The following is a 21,552-nucleotide window of genomic DNA, read 5'->3' on the forward strand; positions in this document are numbered from 1 at the left end:
ACGCACACACAAGCTCTGTCTCTCCCTCTCTCGTGGCCATAGTGTTTCTGTGTGCTTTTCCAGGTTATTTTTCTGTGTGTCCGCTGTCGCTGTGTCGCACTTAGGAGTTTAAAATGTGCGCTGTTGTGTTGTGTGCGCTTCTCCTCGCTCCGGTCTCCTCAGTGCTCAGAGTGCTGTCACCTCAGCTCGACCAATCGAGAGCAGCAGTGCTGCTGGCCCCGCCCATAGGTTCCCAGAACTCAGTGTTAGTACTACCTCAAAAGCAGGGCCGAAAAAAGGTTCTGAGAACCTGGTCTGAAACCGTGCCGTACCGCGCTGTGCGCTGTGGAAACAAACCCAGAACTAAAACAATAGGTTCAGGTTCTGGAAAGTTCTGGTTCCACCTTGCTAGTGGAAAGGGGCCTAAGTGAGCCCAGTGTCCATGACATCAGAGACACTGGGCTCACTGCTAAAATCTAAAATATCTAAAACCACATATTACACACATAAAGACCCCCAGGAAAGTGTTCTAAACGTCATTAACATATTTCTTTTGCAAAAAACGGTGAAGTGTCCCTTTAACCTGTGCATTGTGAACACTCCAGGTTCATGTTGCCCTTTGCCATTGTAATTTTGCTCTCTAGGTTTGGTGTACACATAGATCGCCTGCTGTGCCAACCCCAAAAAATAACTATAGTGTGAACTGTGAACAGAAAGAGGACGTTGACCAGAAAGAGCAGGGTCCTCTTTCAAATAAACTGACATTGTGAACCCCAAAAGGAAACAGACTCTTTTCTGTCGGTTCACTTATTGGTCCATTGAAGGAGTGTTTTGTTAAAGCACTTGGGTTAAAGGCACCAGTGTCAACGCACAGACTGAACCCTACACATTTTTCGTTACAAACAGGAAACAGGAACACTCACTGAGAACTACGTTGTACTCCATTGAACCAGCCAGCTGGGGACCCGCATCTATCATCTTATCAATGGTCTTCTTTTCTGCCGGGGAACAGATCTGCAATCATATACAGTAGAGGTTAGGTTTAGGGGTTGGGGTTAGAGTTTTCCCCATTTTATACTTTGGGTTAGGGTTAGTGCGACACCGCATTGTGATCTCCAATTTTCCGGCTGTTTTCAATGCTGTCGTAAAATGTTCTTCTCACAAGTATAATCCAAAATAGAGAGTGTGTGTGTGTGTGTGTGTGTGTGTGTGTGTGTGTGCGCGTGCGTGCGCATCTATGTTTACTTTGTATATCAAGCACCTTGAACAGAGGAGGACAGGTAGGGGCATGTACTACTAGAGAAAAATGCATTGGGTAGATTCTGTAGGTCGAAAAGCATCATCATCATTAACTGCAGAGTGCCACGCAGACCCAATGCACCGGGGGAGAATTTGTCTCAAATTCATACCGCACACCACCCCACCCCCATGCCCTTTTCCTCTCCATCTAGTGAAGCCAAAACACATTAAGGAAAAAAAAACATTAGAAATCTTGCCAGCCCATATGCCCTTCAGTCGTTTTATTTGTACTTTGATTTGTACATCAGTAATGCACAAAAGTAAGGAGAGGCGGCAAGATTTATTCATGTTCTCGTGTAAAAGGCGATACGAACTTCGCGGTAATATGCATGCTGTTAAACTATTCACAGCCTTAACCCATTCTGGACGGGAACCCCTTTTGGTGTTTCAAGCTGCATTATGTTATACTTTAGCTGTTGAAAAAGAGCAGATCTACAAGCTCAACATATTTTGAGATACGGGTCGGCGGCCAAATCTATCTAATAATTTAGCGATCGTTGTCTGTCTGTCTCTGTCTGTCTGTCCACTTCCGGGTCACCAGTGAAATGCATGTTGGGCCGGCTTCCGGCCGGGTCACCAGTGAAATGCATGTTGTGACGGGACCGATTAATACTGAGACACACTTTTCCGCGTAACAGACCCACACGGGGAAAACAACCCCCCTATCAGTAATGTGATCTATTACATTGCATTACCCACACTGAACATCATTTGCTGTTCATATATTCAGAACGGGTAAGGACTAGTAGTACATATAATTCTGGGGCTCCTTGACATGAAATTGTTTGAGAACCACTGACATAGAAACATAAGGTTTTTCAGAAAAGAAGACATTTTGTAGAATTGGCCTCGGTCGAAATGGGTTAAGGTTAAGGCGTCTCCGCCATATGTATTCAACCGTGGCAGAACTAATTAAACTGCTGTATTGCTGCATGTCAGTCCTTCGCAATTTCTATGACACTTCATTCAGAACTCCTCCGAACTACAAAATGACAAACATACACATATTAATGTGACCTTTGAAGTGTGTCATCCGTCAATGACTTTCAATCTCTTTCCGTCTCGTCCTCTGTATGCAGCGTTCGCTGCACAAAGATATTACTCGTGGAGAATTATAAGCAGACTTCCTTGCCAGACAAAAATAAAGGAATAGTTTGGGTCGGTTGAAATGTGCAGGTCGGTTCTGTAATGTCTCAGATCCAATCAGAATCATGATGTGTTAACCCATTATGGGCGGGAACCCCTTTTGGTGTTTTAAACATTATGTTATAATATAGCTATTGAAAAATCTACAAGCTCATAGCGCGCCACCGAGTGGCGTGCTACAAGCTTGTAGGTCTGCTATTATTTTTTTAATCGTGAAAATATTTCTTTCAGAAAACTGGAGGATTTAGAAGAATCTTTTTTTATTTCTACGTCAGGCCTGAATGGGTTTCATGTTGTGTTAAAAACCATGTTATTCTTGGGACACTGAGATCTGAAGATTGCTGTACATGATATTTCTGAACAGAACTTCAACCACTTAAACCCTATATGGTCCCTCAGGGCTCTACACTATTTCCGTTTACTATCTGTTATAGTGGGGAAAGCTTTAGCTGAAAATAGCCAATCGACAAGCTAACAACACGTCGCAGCAGAAGGTTTTGTGAGCTTGTCGATTTTCTGCGAAAGCCTTCCAAACAACATGGATGCTGGTGTTTTAAGTGGTTAAATAAAGACGACCTCTAATGTAAACTGGTAGCAATTTGTGCAACTCATTTGGCGTGGCAGTCAAAGTCAGTTACGGAACAAGGGTGAAAAAGGCTAAAAAGAAATTAGAAATGTTGAGAGATCTCTATCACATAACTGCAATGCCCAGAGTTGAAATCCGGCATATGACTCATGAGTGATGTGCTGTAAGCTTTCTCTAGCCTCTCCTTTGTGCTGCTTTTGTAGAGCAATGCGTTTGTTATCATATATTGCAACATTAGTTTCCACAATAAATGATTATGATCCGATCATAATTGAAAATGTGATGGTAAGCATGAAGAGATGCTAAAAAGTGCAATGAAACATTTCTTGTCACAATATCATAGGCACTAATCATTTTGTTTGTTACATTTGGGCTGGCAACATTTTACTGGTAGGTGGGTTTCTTGAACTTTTCACAGCCCTACTCTGAGACACAGACGGGTAGACAAAAATGGTACCATCTAATAATGAGTATTAGTGAGGATTCAATATGGGTTGAAGCCGATTATTTTTGTACAAATCAAACCCAGATAAACATCATGGCACCTTTTCTCAATATCCTGCAGATTTTGTCTTAGAAAATGATGGCGGTTTCTCACCCTAATGTCATCCTCTGTGATGTAGCCTGTTTGAGCGACCCACCAGGGCTCTACCGAGATCTCCACCGGCTTGGAAGGCAGAAGGTCCCGCGCCGATTTCTTGCGGAAGAATTTCTGTCAGGAGGAAGGGTGGGGGACACAAACGCACATTAGAACCGCCATGTTATTATTAATTCATTCTACGTTGTGAGCTTGTAGATCTGTTATTTGTAGTATGCGCCACAATCATGCAACAAAGAGAGAGAGAAAGAGAGAGAGAGAGAGAGAGAGAGAGAGAAATGACCCCAAGAAAGAGCACATAAAAACACATTAAGCTATGGATATTTGATACAGGAACAGGAGTAATGCATATGAATAATTTCTGTTGCATACAATATGAAAAATTGTTTCTCAATCACTCTTTTGTTTGGGGTGTTTTTGTAACCATCAGCATTCACTTTATTTTCTGCTCCTACTCCACCAAGCCGACATCATCGTTCCTTTTCAGGAAAATCTGCTTTAAAATGGTGTGATACTTTGTTGTAGTGTAGAAAAAGAATCCAAAGTGGCGATCACAACAACAGAGTGGAGGAGGAACGCGGCCGCTGCACGCCACCGCCGCCATTGGAATGCATTGGGCCTCAATTTCCCAGAACCCCTTGCATGCCAGTGCGACTGAATTTTTGCTGTGACGTCATCCGAACGCGTCACCTATCCCACTCTGTCTGATGGAAACCCGGTAAGTCTTAAAACGTATTCAAAACCTGAATTAAACAATGAAAAGTGAAAACGTAACTCATGTAACTCGTTAATGGTAGGGAAGCTGTTCTACAATCAATTTACTCGTGAATGGGAGGGAAAGTGTTTGTCTCACTTTGGAGGACCTGCACTGGTTCATCAGGTCGATGTACTGGTTCCTCCCGATACCCAACAGCCTCAGACCTAAGAGATGATGGGACAGAAATGACTCAAGCTATTTTTTATTTTATTTTTAAATTACTGTCTGAGGAGCTCAAGAAATTGGGAGAGAGAGTCAGAGTGAGGGGAGAAGTTGTGCAAATTGGTTCCCAGAATATTTCCAGACTCATGCTGGAGCTATTTCCACCCAGGAAGGAGCCTATTGAGTACAGTGAGTGACTCATTGCCACTCTGCAGTGGCAGTACTTACGCACATGCACACACGCACGCCATGCACTTAAATGGAGAGAGTATGTTTGTAATACTGCACACACACACACACACACACACACACTAAAGTAGGCCTTCTGGGGATTTAAATGTGTGTCTGTAAACAGCTGTGTGTGTGTGTGTGTGTGTGTGTGTGTGTGTGTGTGTGTGTGTGTGTGTGTGTGTGTGTGTGTGTGTGTGTGTGTGTGTGTGTGTGTGTGTGTGTGTGTGTGTGTGTGTGTGTGTGTGTGTGTGTGTGTGTGTGTGTGTGTGTGTGTGTGCGCGCGCGTGTGCTTGTGCGTGCAGACTCATACAAACATGCTCTCTCCATTAAAGTTTTGAGTTAAGCTTCGCATGACAAAATGTCTACACACAAAAGTGTCACAGTGCTGTGGACTGGAGGAGGTTCACTAGAGGCTCTCTGGGGTCAGGGACAGAGAGGGGACACAGCACAGGGGACACAGCACAGGGGACACAGCACAGGGGACACAGCACAGGGGACACAGCACAGGAGACACAGCACAGGAGACACAGCACAGGGGACACAGCACAGGGGACACAGCACAGGGGACACAGCACAGGGGACACAGCACAGGGGACACAGCACAGGGGACACAGCAGAGGGGACACAGCACAGGGGACACAGTACAGGGGACACAGCAGAGGGGACACAGCACAGGGGACACAGTACAGGGGACACAGCACAGGGGAGATGGGCACTCTGCCAAGACAAACAAACACTAACACTGTCCATCTAACAGCACATGAATCAATCTTTTCAGCTCAAACTAAATTTGGTGTCTCTCTGGGACCAATGAGATCCTGTATGTATTTAAAAAAAAATGATTACACAGTTAGAGCAAAACCAAACATTTAAAATCAAGAATCAAATAGAGTTAAAAGCCATGGAGAAATTTGTTTTAAGAGAGGACTTGAAAGCTCCTAGGGAGCGAGCGGACCTAATCCGCAGGGGCAGACTGTTCCAGAGTTTGGGGCCGGTCACTGAGAAAGCTCGGTCACCTCTAGACCTGTACTTTGTTGAGGGCATAGTCAGAAGCAGGGGTTTTTGACTGAGGAGTGAATATTGGTGCTGAGGGGGCCCAAGGTGGAGAGGGAAGGTGTTGATTGTAGGCCAAAAATTATTACCTCAGTCTTATTTTCATTTAAAGTGAGGAAGTTGTTGTCCATCCAACTTTTAATATCCGTGAGACAGTTGAGTAGTGGCAGAAATGGGTCGGGAGCAGACTATCAGCTTTTACAGGCAGATAAGAGTTGTACGTATTATATATACTATATTATATATATATATATATATATATATATTATATATACTATATCTTGACAAACTTCCATGCCCTCCAGGGGGATTAGAGGAGACAGCGCTCCCTGCAGGACAGGCAGTGACAGCTCGCTGGCAGCTTTAATCTGCCAGGCCTCACTCAGTCCCCAGCTCCTGCCAAGGCCCGTCTCACCTGACAAGTACAAAAGTCATGGTACCCTGCGGCGGGGGCTGACTTTCAGCTCTGACGCAACACTACTGCAACAGTCTCTGGAGCAGCCGCTCCCAACCTGTGGGCACAGACCCACAGGTTTCGGTAGAGGATGTATTGCAAGTGGGCCCCAGTGCAAGATATTATCGAGTAGTATAACATTGATATGTTTTTGAGGGGCGCTATAGCCCATTCTATGGCCAGCTTTCCAGGTTCGTGTGAACAAACATTGAAGACAAAATTGAAGACGGAAAAGTGAGGACGCAAATTGTGATTGGCCAGAATGAGATGATTCATGATGATGTATGATGATAAGAGCGTCCCTCACTGATTTTTTAAATCATGTAATAATAATAATAATTATAATAATAATAATAATAATAAAGCTTTATTTATATAGCACCTTTCAAAACAGAGTTACAAAGTGCTTTACAAAAGAAACAATAATAGTGAAACATCACACAAAATAGGACATTTAAAAAAATAAGAATTAAAATACAAGCAAACAAACAATTACAATTAATAGCTAAGCGGGAAATTGCCATTTTCAATACATGATAGTTCAGTTGGTGACAAAAGCATGAAACTCGGCACAGATGAACCCCACATGGCCCCAATCAACAACCAACCTCGGGCCACGCACAACCTTTATTTTATTTATTTTACGCCGCATTGATAGTTGGAGCACTGCTGGCAACCGTTTTGGCTAGTGAGATAAGTAGGAAATATTAGCACTGCTGTCGTAAGCCACTGGGGCTGAAAACCCTTTTGGTGACAGATTACTGTCCTCCTATGTGGTAAAAACATCTTGGGAAATTGTTTTGGAGATGCTGTTTTTAATTTGCAAGGGAAATGTTTTTAGGCTCAGTGCCTTGCGCCAATATTGCCAATAAACGCTAGAAGATTTCTGTATGCAATATCTCTAAATCCAATGTGCTGGGGCATTTTGGCTGAAGTACAAAGACTATTAAATCACAAAGCCATATGCTAGACATTATACCAGACATTTTATATTTGCAGCACGCTCATTTTGACATGAGCTGACTCTGGGATGAGTGTTCAACGGTATAATTCTGGCTTTTTATCTAAAACTATTGTACCAACTGGCAATGAAGTATCCTGAACAAAAGTGACAAAGGACATGAACATATATTATTATATAATCACAGAACTTGGCTTGCAGAAGCTACACGTTTAAAATACAGTTTTCAAGATAGTGAAAGGCTCATTAAAGAGGTGCGAAGTCATATTTTGTTGTTGTTTTTGTTAATAAATAATTGTTAGATATCTCTATCTCTAATAGAAATCATTGCTATAATGCTATGGTGTTCGTTCAGTAATACCCAGTTCGTTCAGTAATTCCCCCCCATCTCTCCAGCATGTTAGTAATGAGAAAACACGTTTTCGGGTCGGAATCCCAGTTGTTAAACAAGTGAATTGGAATATTGGGTCTGGAACACTACAAAGTTCATGGTAAATGATCTTTGTGGGGCTCGAAAAAAATGGTATCCCAACCTGACAGATGGGGAGACCAGACCACTGTAAGTGAACAAACATTCCATAGAAATGAAATGATCGCAATATAGAGCTTTAACTTTTTAATATATATTTTTACCAAAACATATCACTTACAGTACAGTATACACCCTGTTTAAATAAGACAAAGAGTCTTCTAAAGGCTTGGCTACCCTGTCCAACCTCTAACTATCAATAGCACGTTGCTAGGTGAACACTTCACGAACAAGTCTTTAGATTCTGTGCGGTTTCGTGGAATGTCTGTTCTCTGCCGCAGTGAGATATACCGGGCGGGGGGACACTATTGAAAAGGTTTCTGTCATGCACCTAGGATCATGAGCTGTGATTGGTCCACCTATGTGGGGGGTAGGACAATCACAAACTAGCAACCGCTAAATAACTGCTAAATCAGTCATTACATTATTGGAAGGCCAATGCTGGGCCGTCGTGCGTGTTCGGAATGCATACGGGGATAAATGCATGCCAGACTTTGCAAAGGTTCTGCAAAAAGCCAAAGATTGCTTTAAGCTTGTAGATGAAAGTGTGCTAAGGTCAAAGCGTCCTGCGGGGGGAGTTACAGCTCTGCAGCACTTCACAGTGATTGCTCCTCGTATTTGCATTCTGACAGGCCTTTACAAAATAATGACTGTGGAAAAGGCAGGGAACTGCGAGGGAACTCACAATCAGCAGCGGTGAAGTTGGGCAGGGAGTCATAACTCTTCTCACTGTTCATAATGTCCTGCAGGAGGAGAGAGAGAGAGAGAGAGAGAGAGAGAGAGAGAGAGAGAGAGAGAGAGAGAGAGAGAGAGAGAGAATGAAAACAATTTCTTCTCTGGAGTGCTGGCGGTGCTACGGTACATTCCCCTGCCTTTGAATAACCACATTCAAAGGGCCAAGAATGAGAACTATAAATTAACCAGAAAGGTGCACAGGTCTTCGCCAGGCTGGGTGGCCTACCCAGTAGGGCTATCACAATCAGGAAATTTCACTTGATGATAAATTGTCATACAAATAATTGCGATTAATGATAATATTTTTGTTTGACATTGAACATTGTAGTAAAAATGTTATAATTTAATAATTGTATACTTTCAAAATAAAATAAAAAGTGAAAATAACTTATCTCCAAGCTCACAATGGTCGCAGTATGTTGTGAGCTTGTAGATTAGCTATTTTCACATTTTGAAAGTATAGGGTCAAAGGTCAAAACAAAATTGCAGGACAGGAACTTAGGAAGCTGTAGGGGGAAATATCGTTTCTACAATGTATGGTTCAAATCTTTGCATTTGTGGCACATCCTATGGACAGAAGAAGGTGCTTTTGGAGGTGTGCTCTATTGAGGCCCCTCGACATGCAATACCAATTTGGGAGAATGCACGCATGCACGCAGCCGCGCACGCAGCCGCACAAACGCACGCACGCAAGCAATGCAATTAATTTGAATGTGGCTACTCTATGAAAAATGGTACCATCAAACCTGTTTACATTTTACAGTCAACCCGTCTGTGAGTCCTGTCCTGACCCACAGACTCCAGCCTGAGTCAACACATTATAATGAATGAATGCCATGGCAATGGCATTCTTATAGCGCTTTCTTAAAGCGCTTTACAATGGTTCATTCATTCATACATTAGGAGGTGAAGCGGTTAACAGTCAACGCCAGCGTCCTCACTTGCCACATTCACCAACCAATGGTGGCAAGCTCACACCGACCAACTCATTGGAGGCAATGTAGGGTTCAGTGTCTTGCCCAAGGACACTTGGACCTGCTGACCCACGGATCATTGGACGACCTGCTCTACCTCCTGAGCCACAGCCCCAAAATGATGAGGGTTCAGTGAGCATTCGGTGACACCTAGTGGCCAAACGAAACCAGACTGGTCACCATGTCCTGAGACATGCCGAGTGAGGTTCTGTGCTAAGAAGAATGGAGGAACGCCCTGGAGGGACAATACAGCCACAACACAGTGGCATGCTTTTGTTTTTCATACTTGACAGTGTATTTGGTTGTATTTTGTTTTTCAGATACACTTTACAGATTACATTTTGCCCAAATGCAGTGGTGGAAAGTAACTATGTACATTTACTCAAACTTTTAACTCTAAAGTTTTAGTTACTTTGTCGATTTAAATTACCAATACAAAACAAGCTACCCAGCAGCATATAGTAAAACAATAAATAATTCTGAATAATAGGCAGGTCTCTCTACATAATTGCCTTTCCATCATAATACAATGTTACAAAATTCAATATTCTGAATTAATTTCACTAAGCCGAGAGAGGCAATTAAAATTTAGGCATTTAGCAGACGCTCTCATCCAGAGCGACTTACAATAAGCAAGGTACTGTAAATGCATACATCAAATGCAGCGATAATGTAGTGCTTCAGCGAACAAGGATCACATGTACGTACGTCGTACATTGAAACCATAGGATACCAGGTAAACAATTAACCCATCTGCCTAATATAACCTTTGCATAGACACCTTTAGGCTGAACTGGCATAGGACAGATAATGTGCATCTACATACTACTGCATATATTATGGGATGGCCTTTAGTTTTGGCCTGAAACTGAAACTACACAAATTAGCATTTATCTCCCTCTTTCAGCCTCGAACTGCCATAACAGAGGTCATGGCTCCAATTTCATCCAACAGTGATCCTGTATTTGAAAAGCAAAATATGAAGCTCTGTAGTGAGGTGGTTCAGGGGGGGAACCCCCGGTCCAATTATTTGTAGTTTGATTTAAACTCGTATTCACCCGATAATCAGATCATTACGCATAGACTCACATAATCACCCATTCCCAATCCATTTTAAGCAGTATCGGAGGCATTTCCCATACCGGTATGCAGTATCGATATCTAAACAATTATAGTCAGGACATTCTTTTTTCGTTATGAGAATTGGTACTCCTCACATATTTCTGTGTTGCCTCGACCACCCGATTGATTTTTTTCATTGATTTTTTCGATTGTTTCCATTGATTTTATTTCATAAAATGTTTTCATTGATTTTTTTCATAAAATGTTTTCATAAAAAAATAATTATTGCTTTTTTCATTGATTTTCTTCGATTTGGTTTCATTTATTGAAATAAGCTATAAAACCAATGTGAAGGGCTATTTTATTTGTTATATACAGGGCATGACAATGCATACAGAGCATGGCAATGTATACAGGGCATGGCAATGATATGAATGCTGTATATACAGCATTCCCTTTTGAAATGTTAATATCTTGCATGTTCATATCTAGAAAACAATATGATAAAGATCGTTAAACACTAGTGCACACTTTCCTTTGAAAGCATAGGGCATGCGAGGGGTTCGTTGATGTCATACATGATGGAAAACACAACTACAGCACGTATTTCTGATATTTAGTCTTGGTTGTGACAAAATCCCCTATGCAGGAGGAGTAGCCTGCTTACCCCCACGATTCCTACGATAGTTATAGGAACCAAATGGACCTGTAACTTCTGTAAGGGTCCAGTGCAATTGTACACTCTCAGAGTTAAAGGAACACGAATGACATTGCTGAGTGCTTACCTCCATGATTCCTATGTAATAGGAGAAGGGGGTGATGCGCAGTCCCTTGACCATGATGTCAGACAGGTGGTACGGGTACAGCATCAGATGATCCCGGCTGTACTTCAGCAGCTCCTCGTAGTACTTGCGCTCGTCCTTCCTCACGTGGCGCACTGTGGACACACACACAGATTTATTAGAACGTGGGCCAGCCTAGTGCCGTGCACTCATGCACACCACCATATACTAGTTTACACTCATGTAAAAGTAAAGCACACAAGCGCGCGCACACACACACACACACACACACACACACACACACACACACACACACACACACACACACACACACACACACACACACACACACACACACACACACACACACACACACACACACACACACACACACACACACACACACACACACACACACACACACACACACCTTTTCTGCAGGTAAAACCAAAGAAGGGGTGTTCATGGTTAACCGGTAACCGTTAATAGTGGTGAATAGTCTTCAGCATGTTTACCCACATTTGGATATACTGTACAGCTCGGAGCCCATACTTCAACAGTTTCACAACCGCAAATGATGTCCTGGCGGGTGAGTGATTCACAGACATTCGTCCATGCAAACAAGTATATTTTATTCTTAACGGCTAATTAACGGGTTACCATTTAAGAAAGGTCGTCTGTACCCAGAAAATGTCAAAAACCTGTCAAAATTGGTAAAGGCCGTCGGGATCGGGAGTCGAACCCGCGGCACACCGCCAGAATGGATTACCAGCCAAGGTGCCTGGACCATTGAGCCCTGGCCCAGGCCTCTCTCTGGGGGTGTGCACGCTTTTCCGATACACCAAAGGTCCGAAGCGCGGGGACATGCGATGCAATGCGAAAATGCGATGGTCCGACATGCGCTGTTCCCGTGCTTGCGGTTATGGTTAGGTTAAGGATTGAGGTTTCGGATCAATAGTATGTCAAAACTAAAGCCTGTACCCCTCTCTCTCCCCCTTTCCTGTCTGACTACTGTTCCCTATCAATAAAGGCATAAAAAGCCCCAAAACAAATATTAAAAAAAAACGAATCTGTACATTGAAACTATACACGATAGAGTATAGAGTAGACTATACAGAATGCCAGGTCTACATGTCTACAAATTACCTGCCATCTGTCCACAAAACATGCCATCTAAATTACATTTTAGCCTGAGTCTGAAGAGGTGAGTCTTCAGATTACATACATTATAGTTAGAACTAATCGATTTCAATTCTTACTACTAAGATGTGATTTACGCATTACGCATGAATAAAATAACAGCAGTTGTTATTGTCTCCACCAGGCCGAAAGCATGGGAAGAGAGTCTGTCCGTTCGACGTGTGTGTGTGTGTGTGTGTGTGTGTGTGTGTGTGTGTGTGTGTGTGTGTGTGTGTGTGTGTGTCCGTTACCAGCTAATCTCCAGCACCGTTGGCCCCATCCATGCCAAACTGTGCACACACACTCCCTGGATGCCAACGACGAACCTCTGCCCCAAATATTCCACAACGGCCTGTTATAGCGTCACTATTAGGCCAAATTTGGCAAACACACATTTCTATACACAACATTGCTCGTACACATTTTATCCATATATCACGCAAATCGGTATACACTTACACTATATCCATAGTCATGTGATCAACAGGGATCTGCACCATTTCCCATATTCCATCCTGATTGGCTAAGATTGGCTTCCAAAGCTCACATGACTGGTCCGTTTCCAACAAAATGCCACAAATCACAAACACAGTGTGCAATTTCTGTGAAATTATACACGCACATTTCCACTAGGCTGAGGACTACATGCAACTTAATTCTTTCCAAATCAGCTTCATGGTGGCGCAATAACAGGCCAATTCCTGTTTTTACCTATAACTGCATCGATCTGTGTACAACTTTGTATGCGCACTCCCTAGAAGCCATGGCAAAACATTTCCCCTATCTCCCAGTTATAGCACCAGCATGAGGCCAATTTCTGCAAAACACATTTGTTTATATTAGTCGCACAGATTTCATCCAAATCTCACACAAATCGGTACACATGATCTCATTAGTCATGTGATCAAGACAAAATGCTGCAAATCATGAACGCAGGGCCCAAGTGCAGTGCAACTGTGCACGCATTATTCCCACTACACTAGGCTGAGGAAGCAATGCCACTTTTCAAATCAGCCTCATGGTGGCGCTATAACAAGCAAAGTCACGTCTTGACATACACCGATCTGCTTAAAACTTTGTATGCACAAAACGGTGTGTGCACACTCCCTACAGCCCAAGGAAAAACATCTGGCCTGCATTTTTCAATTCTGCCTTTTCGAATGCCATGGCCCATTCATGTGCCCAATCCAATCCAATCCACTTTATTTATATAGCACGTTTTAAAACTCAGAGTTTACAAAGTGCTGTACAGGAGAATAAAATAAAATAAAAACAAGTGCACTAAAGCTACCACACAGAAAAACAACAGCGAGAAAACAAAGTACAAACAGTGACAACAACTGAGACACATTACAGAAAACAACAGAAAAACAACAGCATCACAGTGAGACGAAACATATACAAGGACCAAAGGAACTCAAGCGGGGTTAAAAGCCAAGGTATAGAGGTGGGTCTTCAGGCGGGATTTAAAGGTCTCGATGGAGGGGGCCAATTTGACGTGGGAGGGGAGTGCGTTCCATAGTTTAGGGGCTACAACAGAAAAGGCTCGGTCGCCTCTGGACTTTAAGCGGGTCTTCTTTGTGACCCTGAGGTTTAGCTGGCCCTCAGACCGCAGAGATCTAGCAGGAGTATAAACCTCAATAAGGTCCGACAAATAAAGAGGAGCCAGACCATTTATAGATTTAAAGACAAATAGAAGAATTTTAAAATCCACTCTGAAGCGGACAGGGAGCCAATGAAGGGAGGCCAAGACAGGTGTGATATGCTCACGTCTGCGAGTACCTGTGAGTAGACGAGCGGCTGAGTTTTGGACTAGCTGGCTGCCCATTCACTATATTAGTCCTTTTATCCAAATATCAATCCTGGTGGAGACCTGTGCCCTGAGGGGCACTTCTTCTAGTTTACAATGTAATTCTAAGCAAGAACTAGCCTAGTTATACATGCCTGAGGGTATAAGTCACAGTCACATAATTAAACTCAACAACTGTAAGTAGTTTTCATTAATTACATGCCATTTTGCATCACTGTAATCCGATAGAGACCAGATTTATTGATATAATGATTCAATACAATGCCATGAGGCTCATGCCAGCCAAGAAGCTAATGCGTACAGTAACCATGGCAATGGAAAGCTATCTTCAATCACTGATTTATTGGCCATGCACTCCTTATAATGACTTCATCTAAACTTGCAAGGTTATGCATGTCAGTGGCTCTCAAAGTGGGGTACAGAGAACATTTTATTCCATTTTCTGCTGCAAATATTCTCTTATGAAAATCTTTTCAGATTGGGGTCCATGGGCGTGGGCGACGGGTGCAGGAATGTGTTCCGACATACCAAGCGTCCGACAGTCATTAGTCCGACATCCTACCCAAACACTGTCCTAACCCTAACCACATGCCAACACAAAGCATGTCGGGAGCAACGGGTGATTTGCGCATGTGGGACTTTTGGTATGTCGGATAAACGCCTGCACCCCTGGGAGACCATGGTTCTACCATTCTTCTAAGAGGGATTCGCCCGTTGGACCGGGGAGATATGGGCTTGGGAGATTCAGCCAGTACTACTTAAATCTCACCTGACACCAGGGTCTAAGGGCCGATTCATACTCCTATTTTACCGCTGTTTCGGCACTGTGATGATGAAATGATTTCGGCTCGGCAGACATTTTCAGTAGTACCGAAGAGCCGACTTTAGGACGGTACCCGCCCCCCCGAACCTCAAATGACGTCACAGTGTAGGCTCTACAGCGCCGAACCGACTTTTATTCGGCTCTAAAATAGGAGTATGAATCGGCCCCATAATGTCTCAATGGAACAGTATACGCCAGGAGACCACCTCCAACCGCTGCAGATCTACTACCGGTATAGTTACAGTATATTAACATTCATGTCATGTTATTCATTACATGATGAAGTTCCACATTGCAGCTTTATGGTTCCATGACTGAAATTCATTAAGAAATTAATTGTTTTTTGATTTGTTTTGTTTTTTTATTGATGGGAGTCCCCCCATCATTCACTGCAGTGGTTTCCAAACTGGGGGTCGGGACGCCCAGGGGGGTCCCTACATTATTTTGGAGATGATTAGCTTAATGTCCAACATTGATTTCTCACTCAACAGTAAACAAACCAACTTACAGTATAAGTGCATACAGGGTATCTGCACATTACAAAAGTTACAATTGAATGAATTTTAAGACCTTTTTATCTCGCACAGCGAGGCGTTCTGAGCTTGTAGTTTGGCCATTTTCACTATATTTATCTGTGAAACCGAGTATATGTATAATGCCTATCATTCAAATTGCTAGTCAAGGTCGGGGCCCGGGGTCCACAATTCAAATATCATTATTTTGGGGGGTCGCGGCCTGAAAAGTTTAGAAACCCTTGGTTTACAGTACAAACTACAGCAATACCACCAGAATGTGTTGCCCAACTTGCCCCTTTGGCAAATTCTGCATTTTTCTCTATTCTGGCCCGAGGGGGTAATTGTTGACCTTCAATGGTGTATTATTGTTTCATGCTCACTGCTCACCTAAGTTATTGCGGAATCGCAGCTGGTTGCGGATACTGTAGAGCAGCACATGTTTCTCATACTCCCTCTGAGAGTTTCCCAGGCCCTGAAAAAAAGAAAATATTTATTTAATATTTAAACATGAACACTAAGTCAATATATCATGTGAATCGTTCACTTTATGGTACAAGCACCAAAATTGGCACACGAGTGCTTCGGAACCTACTCTCTCAGAAAAGTACGTTGTCCACTTGAAAAAACTAAATGGACACCATTTTTCAAGATGGCCGCCAAATGAAAAAGGCCTTTTGTGGCGGTTCTGGACAACCGTGGGTCCGACCGACTCGAGACCGGGCACTGCACTCCCTGTGGGTGTGTGGAACGTGTGTGTCGAATTTGAAGTCGGTGGGGCGAACGGTTCTCGAGTTACGTGGATTACAGACGTACACACACAGAATTTGTGCAATTAGCAGATCATTGGAACGGTTGTTCGCTTGGTGATACAAGCGTGACATTTGCCGTGAACATTCCTTTGGTCAACTCTTTAACTTTTTAAACCAAGCCATCCAAAAATCCAATATGGCGGTGATATTTCAAGATGGCCACCAAAATTAGACTGGTTTTGCATTTCAGCATATATTTGGCTATACCTTTGTGATGTACTGTACCATACTACTGTATAATACTGTACAGCACTGTAGGGCATCATACTGTACCATACTGTACTGTACTGTACTGTACTGTACTGTACGGTACCATACTGTACCGTACTGTACTGTACTGTACTGTACTGTACCGTACTGTACTGTACTGTACCATACTGTACCGTACTGTACCGTACTGCATGGTACCATACTGTACCGTACTGTACTGTACTGTAATGTACCATACTGTACCATACTGTACCGTACTGTACCTTACTGTATGGAATCATACTGTACCATACTGTACCGTACTGCATGGTACCATACTGTACCGTACTGTACCTTACTGTATGGTATCATACTGTACCATACTGTACCGTACTGTACTGTACCGTACCGTACCGTACCGTACCGTACCGTACCGTACTGTACTGTACTGTACTGTACTGTACTGTACTGTACGGTACCATACTGTACTGTACTGTACCGTACCGTACCGTACCGTATTGTACGGCATCATACTGTACTGTACCATACTTTATGGTATCATACTGTACCATGCCGTACCGCACGTTACTGTACCGTACTGTACTTTACCATACTGTACTGTAACATACTGTAGTGTACTGTACAGTACAGTACCGTGTGTGTGTGTGTGTGTGTGTGTGTGTGTGTGTGTGTGTGTGTGTGTGTGTGTGTGCACGTGCACGTGCAGGGAAAAGGGGAGGGGTCGGTTAATGTGGAAATTGTAATGTAATTTGTGTCACAGTGAAATGTTGTGCAATAACAGTATGTCATACAAAAGCAATATTTGTACAGTAAATATGACATGGATGCAATGTAGTGCAGATGGATTTCTGTGGCATGCATCATTTTTTGTGCATAGAGAGATGTGTGCTAACGGAGTGATTTGGTAGAAGAAGTCGGACGGATAAACGGACATATTGCTTTGCATCCCCTATAGTAGTAGGATAGGATGAGCATCAAAACTATATATTTTAAATACTTTTCATTAGCACATGCTTGAATTTTACATTCCATAGGGCTGGACCACACATGGACCCCATTTGGTTTTGTTTTCTGCATCTTCCTCTGTGACCTGCCACCTTCATGTCATCTCTCACAGCATCCTTAAACCCCGTCTTTGGCCATCCTCTTACCTGGCAGCTACATCTTCAGCATCCTTCTCCCAATGTACCCTCATCCCTCCTTTTCACATGTCTAAACCATCTCAACCTCACCTCTCTTGCTTTATCCCCAAACCTTCTAACCTGGGCTGATCCTCTAATTCAGTAATTTCTGATAATGTCCTTCCTTTTCACTCATAATGAGAACCATAGCATCCTTAATTCTGCCACCTCCAGCTGTGCCTCCTTTTCATCAGTGCCACCGTTTCCAACCTTAACCTGTTACACTACTGTCTACTGTCTGGTCAATTGGTACAAATAATTTTCTCCCTCCCTCACCATCTCTCTTTACACTTACTGTACATCTCATATAGCCCTGACCACTTCTTAGCCCACACCACCTGACATCACATCTCTCTCTTCTTACCCATCATCTAAAAAAAACCCCAATGGGCATTGCCTATTGACATATTCAAGTCTGTGTGTGTCTGTACATCTGTAATCCACATAACCCGAGAACCGTTTGCCCCACCGACTTCAAATTCGACACACACGTTCCACACACGCACAGGGAGTGCAGTGCCCGGTCTCGAGTCGGTCGGACCCACGGTTGTCCAGAACCGCCACAAAAGGCCCTTTTCATTTGGCGGCCATCTTGAAAAATGGTGGCCATTTAGTTTTTTCAAGTGGACAACGTACTTTTCTGAGAGAGTAGGTTCTGAAGCACTTGTGTACCAAATTTGGTGCTTGTACCATAAAGTGAACGATCGTTTCATTAATATCCTCCACTATAAGCTGAAAGAGAGACAGAGAGAAACCTCTCTGAGACATAGCTCTGTTTATACATTTATGAGTATTCCCTTTAATTTGTGTACTGTATAATTTCTTGGTTTTTTATTGATTTTACTTGACACTTGAGAGAGAGAGAGAGGTCATTCATGAGAATCATGACATAACAGCTCAGTGGTTTGCTAGTACTGGTAGGTGGGATTTATGGAGCCATAATCAAAGCGTCATCATGGAGGGGGCATCACATTTGTCGCCACTGTCATAAATATTATGAATCATAACTTGTGTCTGTCCTCTCCTGGCATGATGACATCACCCGTCAAATCGATCAGTCACGTGATTGACATGTAATTCTGTGACGATAATATATACAGCGATGATGGTTATCATGGCTCCGTTACAGATCATGTGTGTGACCGACCGATTAGTGTCAATGACACATGCACGCACCCCCCCTCGGGGGACAGATCGATACATTTACAGTATGCAATATAATAATGACATCAATGACACATTACCTGTTTGACATTAGCTGGTAGTTTGTTCCACGGATAATTCTGTCTGATGTGAAATTCTACGTCCGTGTTCATATTGCAGTGCAGATATAGTACACGACGGCTTAAACACTATGTCTGCACCCCCCAGCCCCGACCACGCGCGCGCACACACACATACACACACACACATACACACACACACACACACTCGCGCGCGCGCACACACACACACACACACACACACCGATCAATGATCGAATGATCGGATATGTGCCGCTAAAGGTTATTCTGCTTTCCAATACAAAAAAAACGTTACCACTTCCTTGTTGTATTTTCGAGCGAGCCGTTCGTCACGCTTTTGGCCGCTGACGTCACGTCCGGGCCAGGCGTGACACCATGGATGGATGTGAATGAATGGAGTGTTTACTGTATTCATCTTTCTATTACTTGCTTATTACTTAGACAGTGGTGGACGCAGTACATATAGTCATGTAAGTACTCAGACACACAGCAATCTGCTCTTTATCAATGCATTGCTGCATTTGTATTGAAAATAAATCTATGAAATTATTGGTGGTGGTGGGGGGGTAAATTTAATTAGCAGATCTACAAGCCATGGGTTGCAGTGTACATTGAGGGCTCGTATCGGCTATTATAACTATTTTTGAGATACGGTATATAGGACTTAAGTGGTTGATTTCACTCATTCTAATTAACTAATTTAGCTGTGGACCGCCTGGAACCCCCTCTCAAAGATCCCACTTTGAGAACCACAACCACTATACGGTAGACTTTATTTTATTATTTTATTGTTATTTTATTAATGGCTGTGAATGGATTAAATTATCAATTACCATGAATCATTTTTTTTCATGAGGGAAAATCTTATATACAAGATTAAAAGTTAAATTATATAGCCTATCAAGAAACATAAATTATTTATCAGACCTGCTGCTCATAAACATACATTTTGCCTTTTAAGAGCCCACAAACGTGTTAAGTTGCTCTTCGTAGGCTATATTTGTTTTGATGACTAGATTACTGTAGGCTACTTATTATGTGAACATTATGAATAATAATAAATCTCTCTTGTCCGAGGTATCTTATCGTATGCACTCAGCAGGGTGTCTATAAGAGGCCCCTTCAAGGCTGAGAAAAGTCCAAAAACAGGTATGTTCAGGTATTTTATTTTTTGATTGTCACAAAAAACAGAGGGATAAATCAGGCTTTAATGATATTTTGTTGTGTGTTGCTGTATAGCCTGTCTAGTCAGTGCATGTCGGATTCTGTCATTTTCTGTGGGCTATAGGATATAATTTAGTTTAAAAATAATTATATAGATAAAATTAATCAAAATAACGATATATATATATATATATATATATATGAAATCAATGTGTGTGTGTGTGTGTGTGTGTGTGTGTGTGTGTGTGTGTGTGTGTGTGTGTGTGTGTGTGTGTGTGTGTGTGTGTGTGTGTGTGTGCGTGGTAAATGGTTAGACGACCTTTGAGCTGGAATTAGGGACCTCGAAAATATTCACCCTCCTCTTCGGCGACGTCCCTCCTCACGCCCAGTTAGTACACACACCATGCAGCAGCAACATGCATTTAGTAGCTGTCACTTGGTAACCGGTAAAAAAAAGTGTAGGATTTCAGTGTGTCAGAGTGCACCACCACCACCAACGCTATAGTGACAGACAGCTCACTCCCATGTAGCTGTGTGTTATTCAATCTGTCCACGACAGATTCTGTGTCTCAGATTCCTCGCCATACACCCCTAAACAAACATGACAATAACTCATCTCATTGCGCCTGGAGCTTCACAGAGGCTTGCTTCGTGGAGATAAGGCCCTTTTACAGTCAGAAGATAAAGACATCATCGTGCCTTTTGTAGTTCAGCTATTCTCTGTTGTACGAGTCGACTAAGTCATTTCATTCATATCGTTGCCTTATTCCCCAACTTCAGATCATGGTACAGCTCTTGATATCTTTCAATAAAGATACAGATCTTTGGTTCCCAAATACAAAATACAAATTACATTTTGACATGCCAAAAATAGGGACACCAGGTTGAAAGTGGTTAAAGGACAACTTTAGTTTTTTTCAACCAAGGTTCATGTTTTAGGTTGTTATTAGAGAAAGTAAAAGATGAGTGTTTCATTTGCTGCTTTCTTTCGTTTTAGGGATTTTAGCTGTTTTTGACAGGGGGCGGGGGCATTCGAGCATGGGGCTAAATATGTATTTTTTTACAACATTTTATAGCGATTTCTTTTTTAATTATTTATTATAGTCCTAATAAACCCCAGGAAATTTCATCTGGCCACAAAAGATCACGAGTTCTACTGAATGTGTCAAACTGACATATTGAGCCTCTGACACACAGTATGGCTTCCCCCCAGTAGGCTACCTTCATATTCAGTAGATCCTGTGATTTTTTTGTGGCCAGATGTAATTTCCTGGGGTTTATTAGGACTATAGTAAAACATAAAAAAATA

At 42.6% G+C, this 21,552-nt stretch overlaps 1 protein-coding gene across 2 annotated transcripts in view; it reads right to left on the reverse strand.

Annotated features, from left to right (window-relative positions):
* fam91a1 (family with sequence similarity 91 member A1) overlaps nucleotides 1-19,378 on the reverse strand; it is a 56,640-nt gene extending 37,262 nt beyond the window's left edge. For both annotated transcript variants that reach the window (XM_083772587.1, XM_083772586.1), the window contains exons 1-7: nucleotides 19,080-19,378; nucleotides 16,023-16,107; nucleotides 11,312-11,463; nucleotides 8,441-8,498; nucleotides 4,462-4,529; nucleotides 3,609-3,722; nucleotides 903-993 (exon numbers count right to left, since the gene is read on the reverse strand). In XM_083772587.1, coding sequence (XP_083628713.1) covers nucleotides 903-993; nucleotides 3,609-3,722; nucleotides 4,462-4,529; nucleotides 8,441-8,498; nucleotides 11,312-11,463; nucleotides 16,023-16,107; nucleotides 19,080-19,151 — 640 coding nt within the window. In that variant the 5' untranslated portion in view covers nucleotides 19,152-19,378. The remainder of the gene's footprint in view (nucleotides 1-902; nucleotides 994-3,608; nucleotides 3,723-4,461; nucleotides 4,530-8,440; nucleotides 8,499-11,311; nucleotides 11,464-16,022; nucleotides 16,108-19,079) is intronic.
* Between the last annotated feature and the right edge of the window lie 2,174 nt (nucleotides 19,379-21,552).

Source organism: Protomyctophum parallelum (assembly GCF_964188405.1).
Source record: "Protomyctophum parallelum genome assembly, chromosome: 1".
Classification (NCBI taxonomy): Eukaryota; Metazoa; Chordata; class Actinopteri; order Myctophiformes; family Myctophidae; genus Protomyctophum; species Protomyctophum parallelum.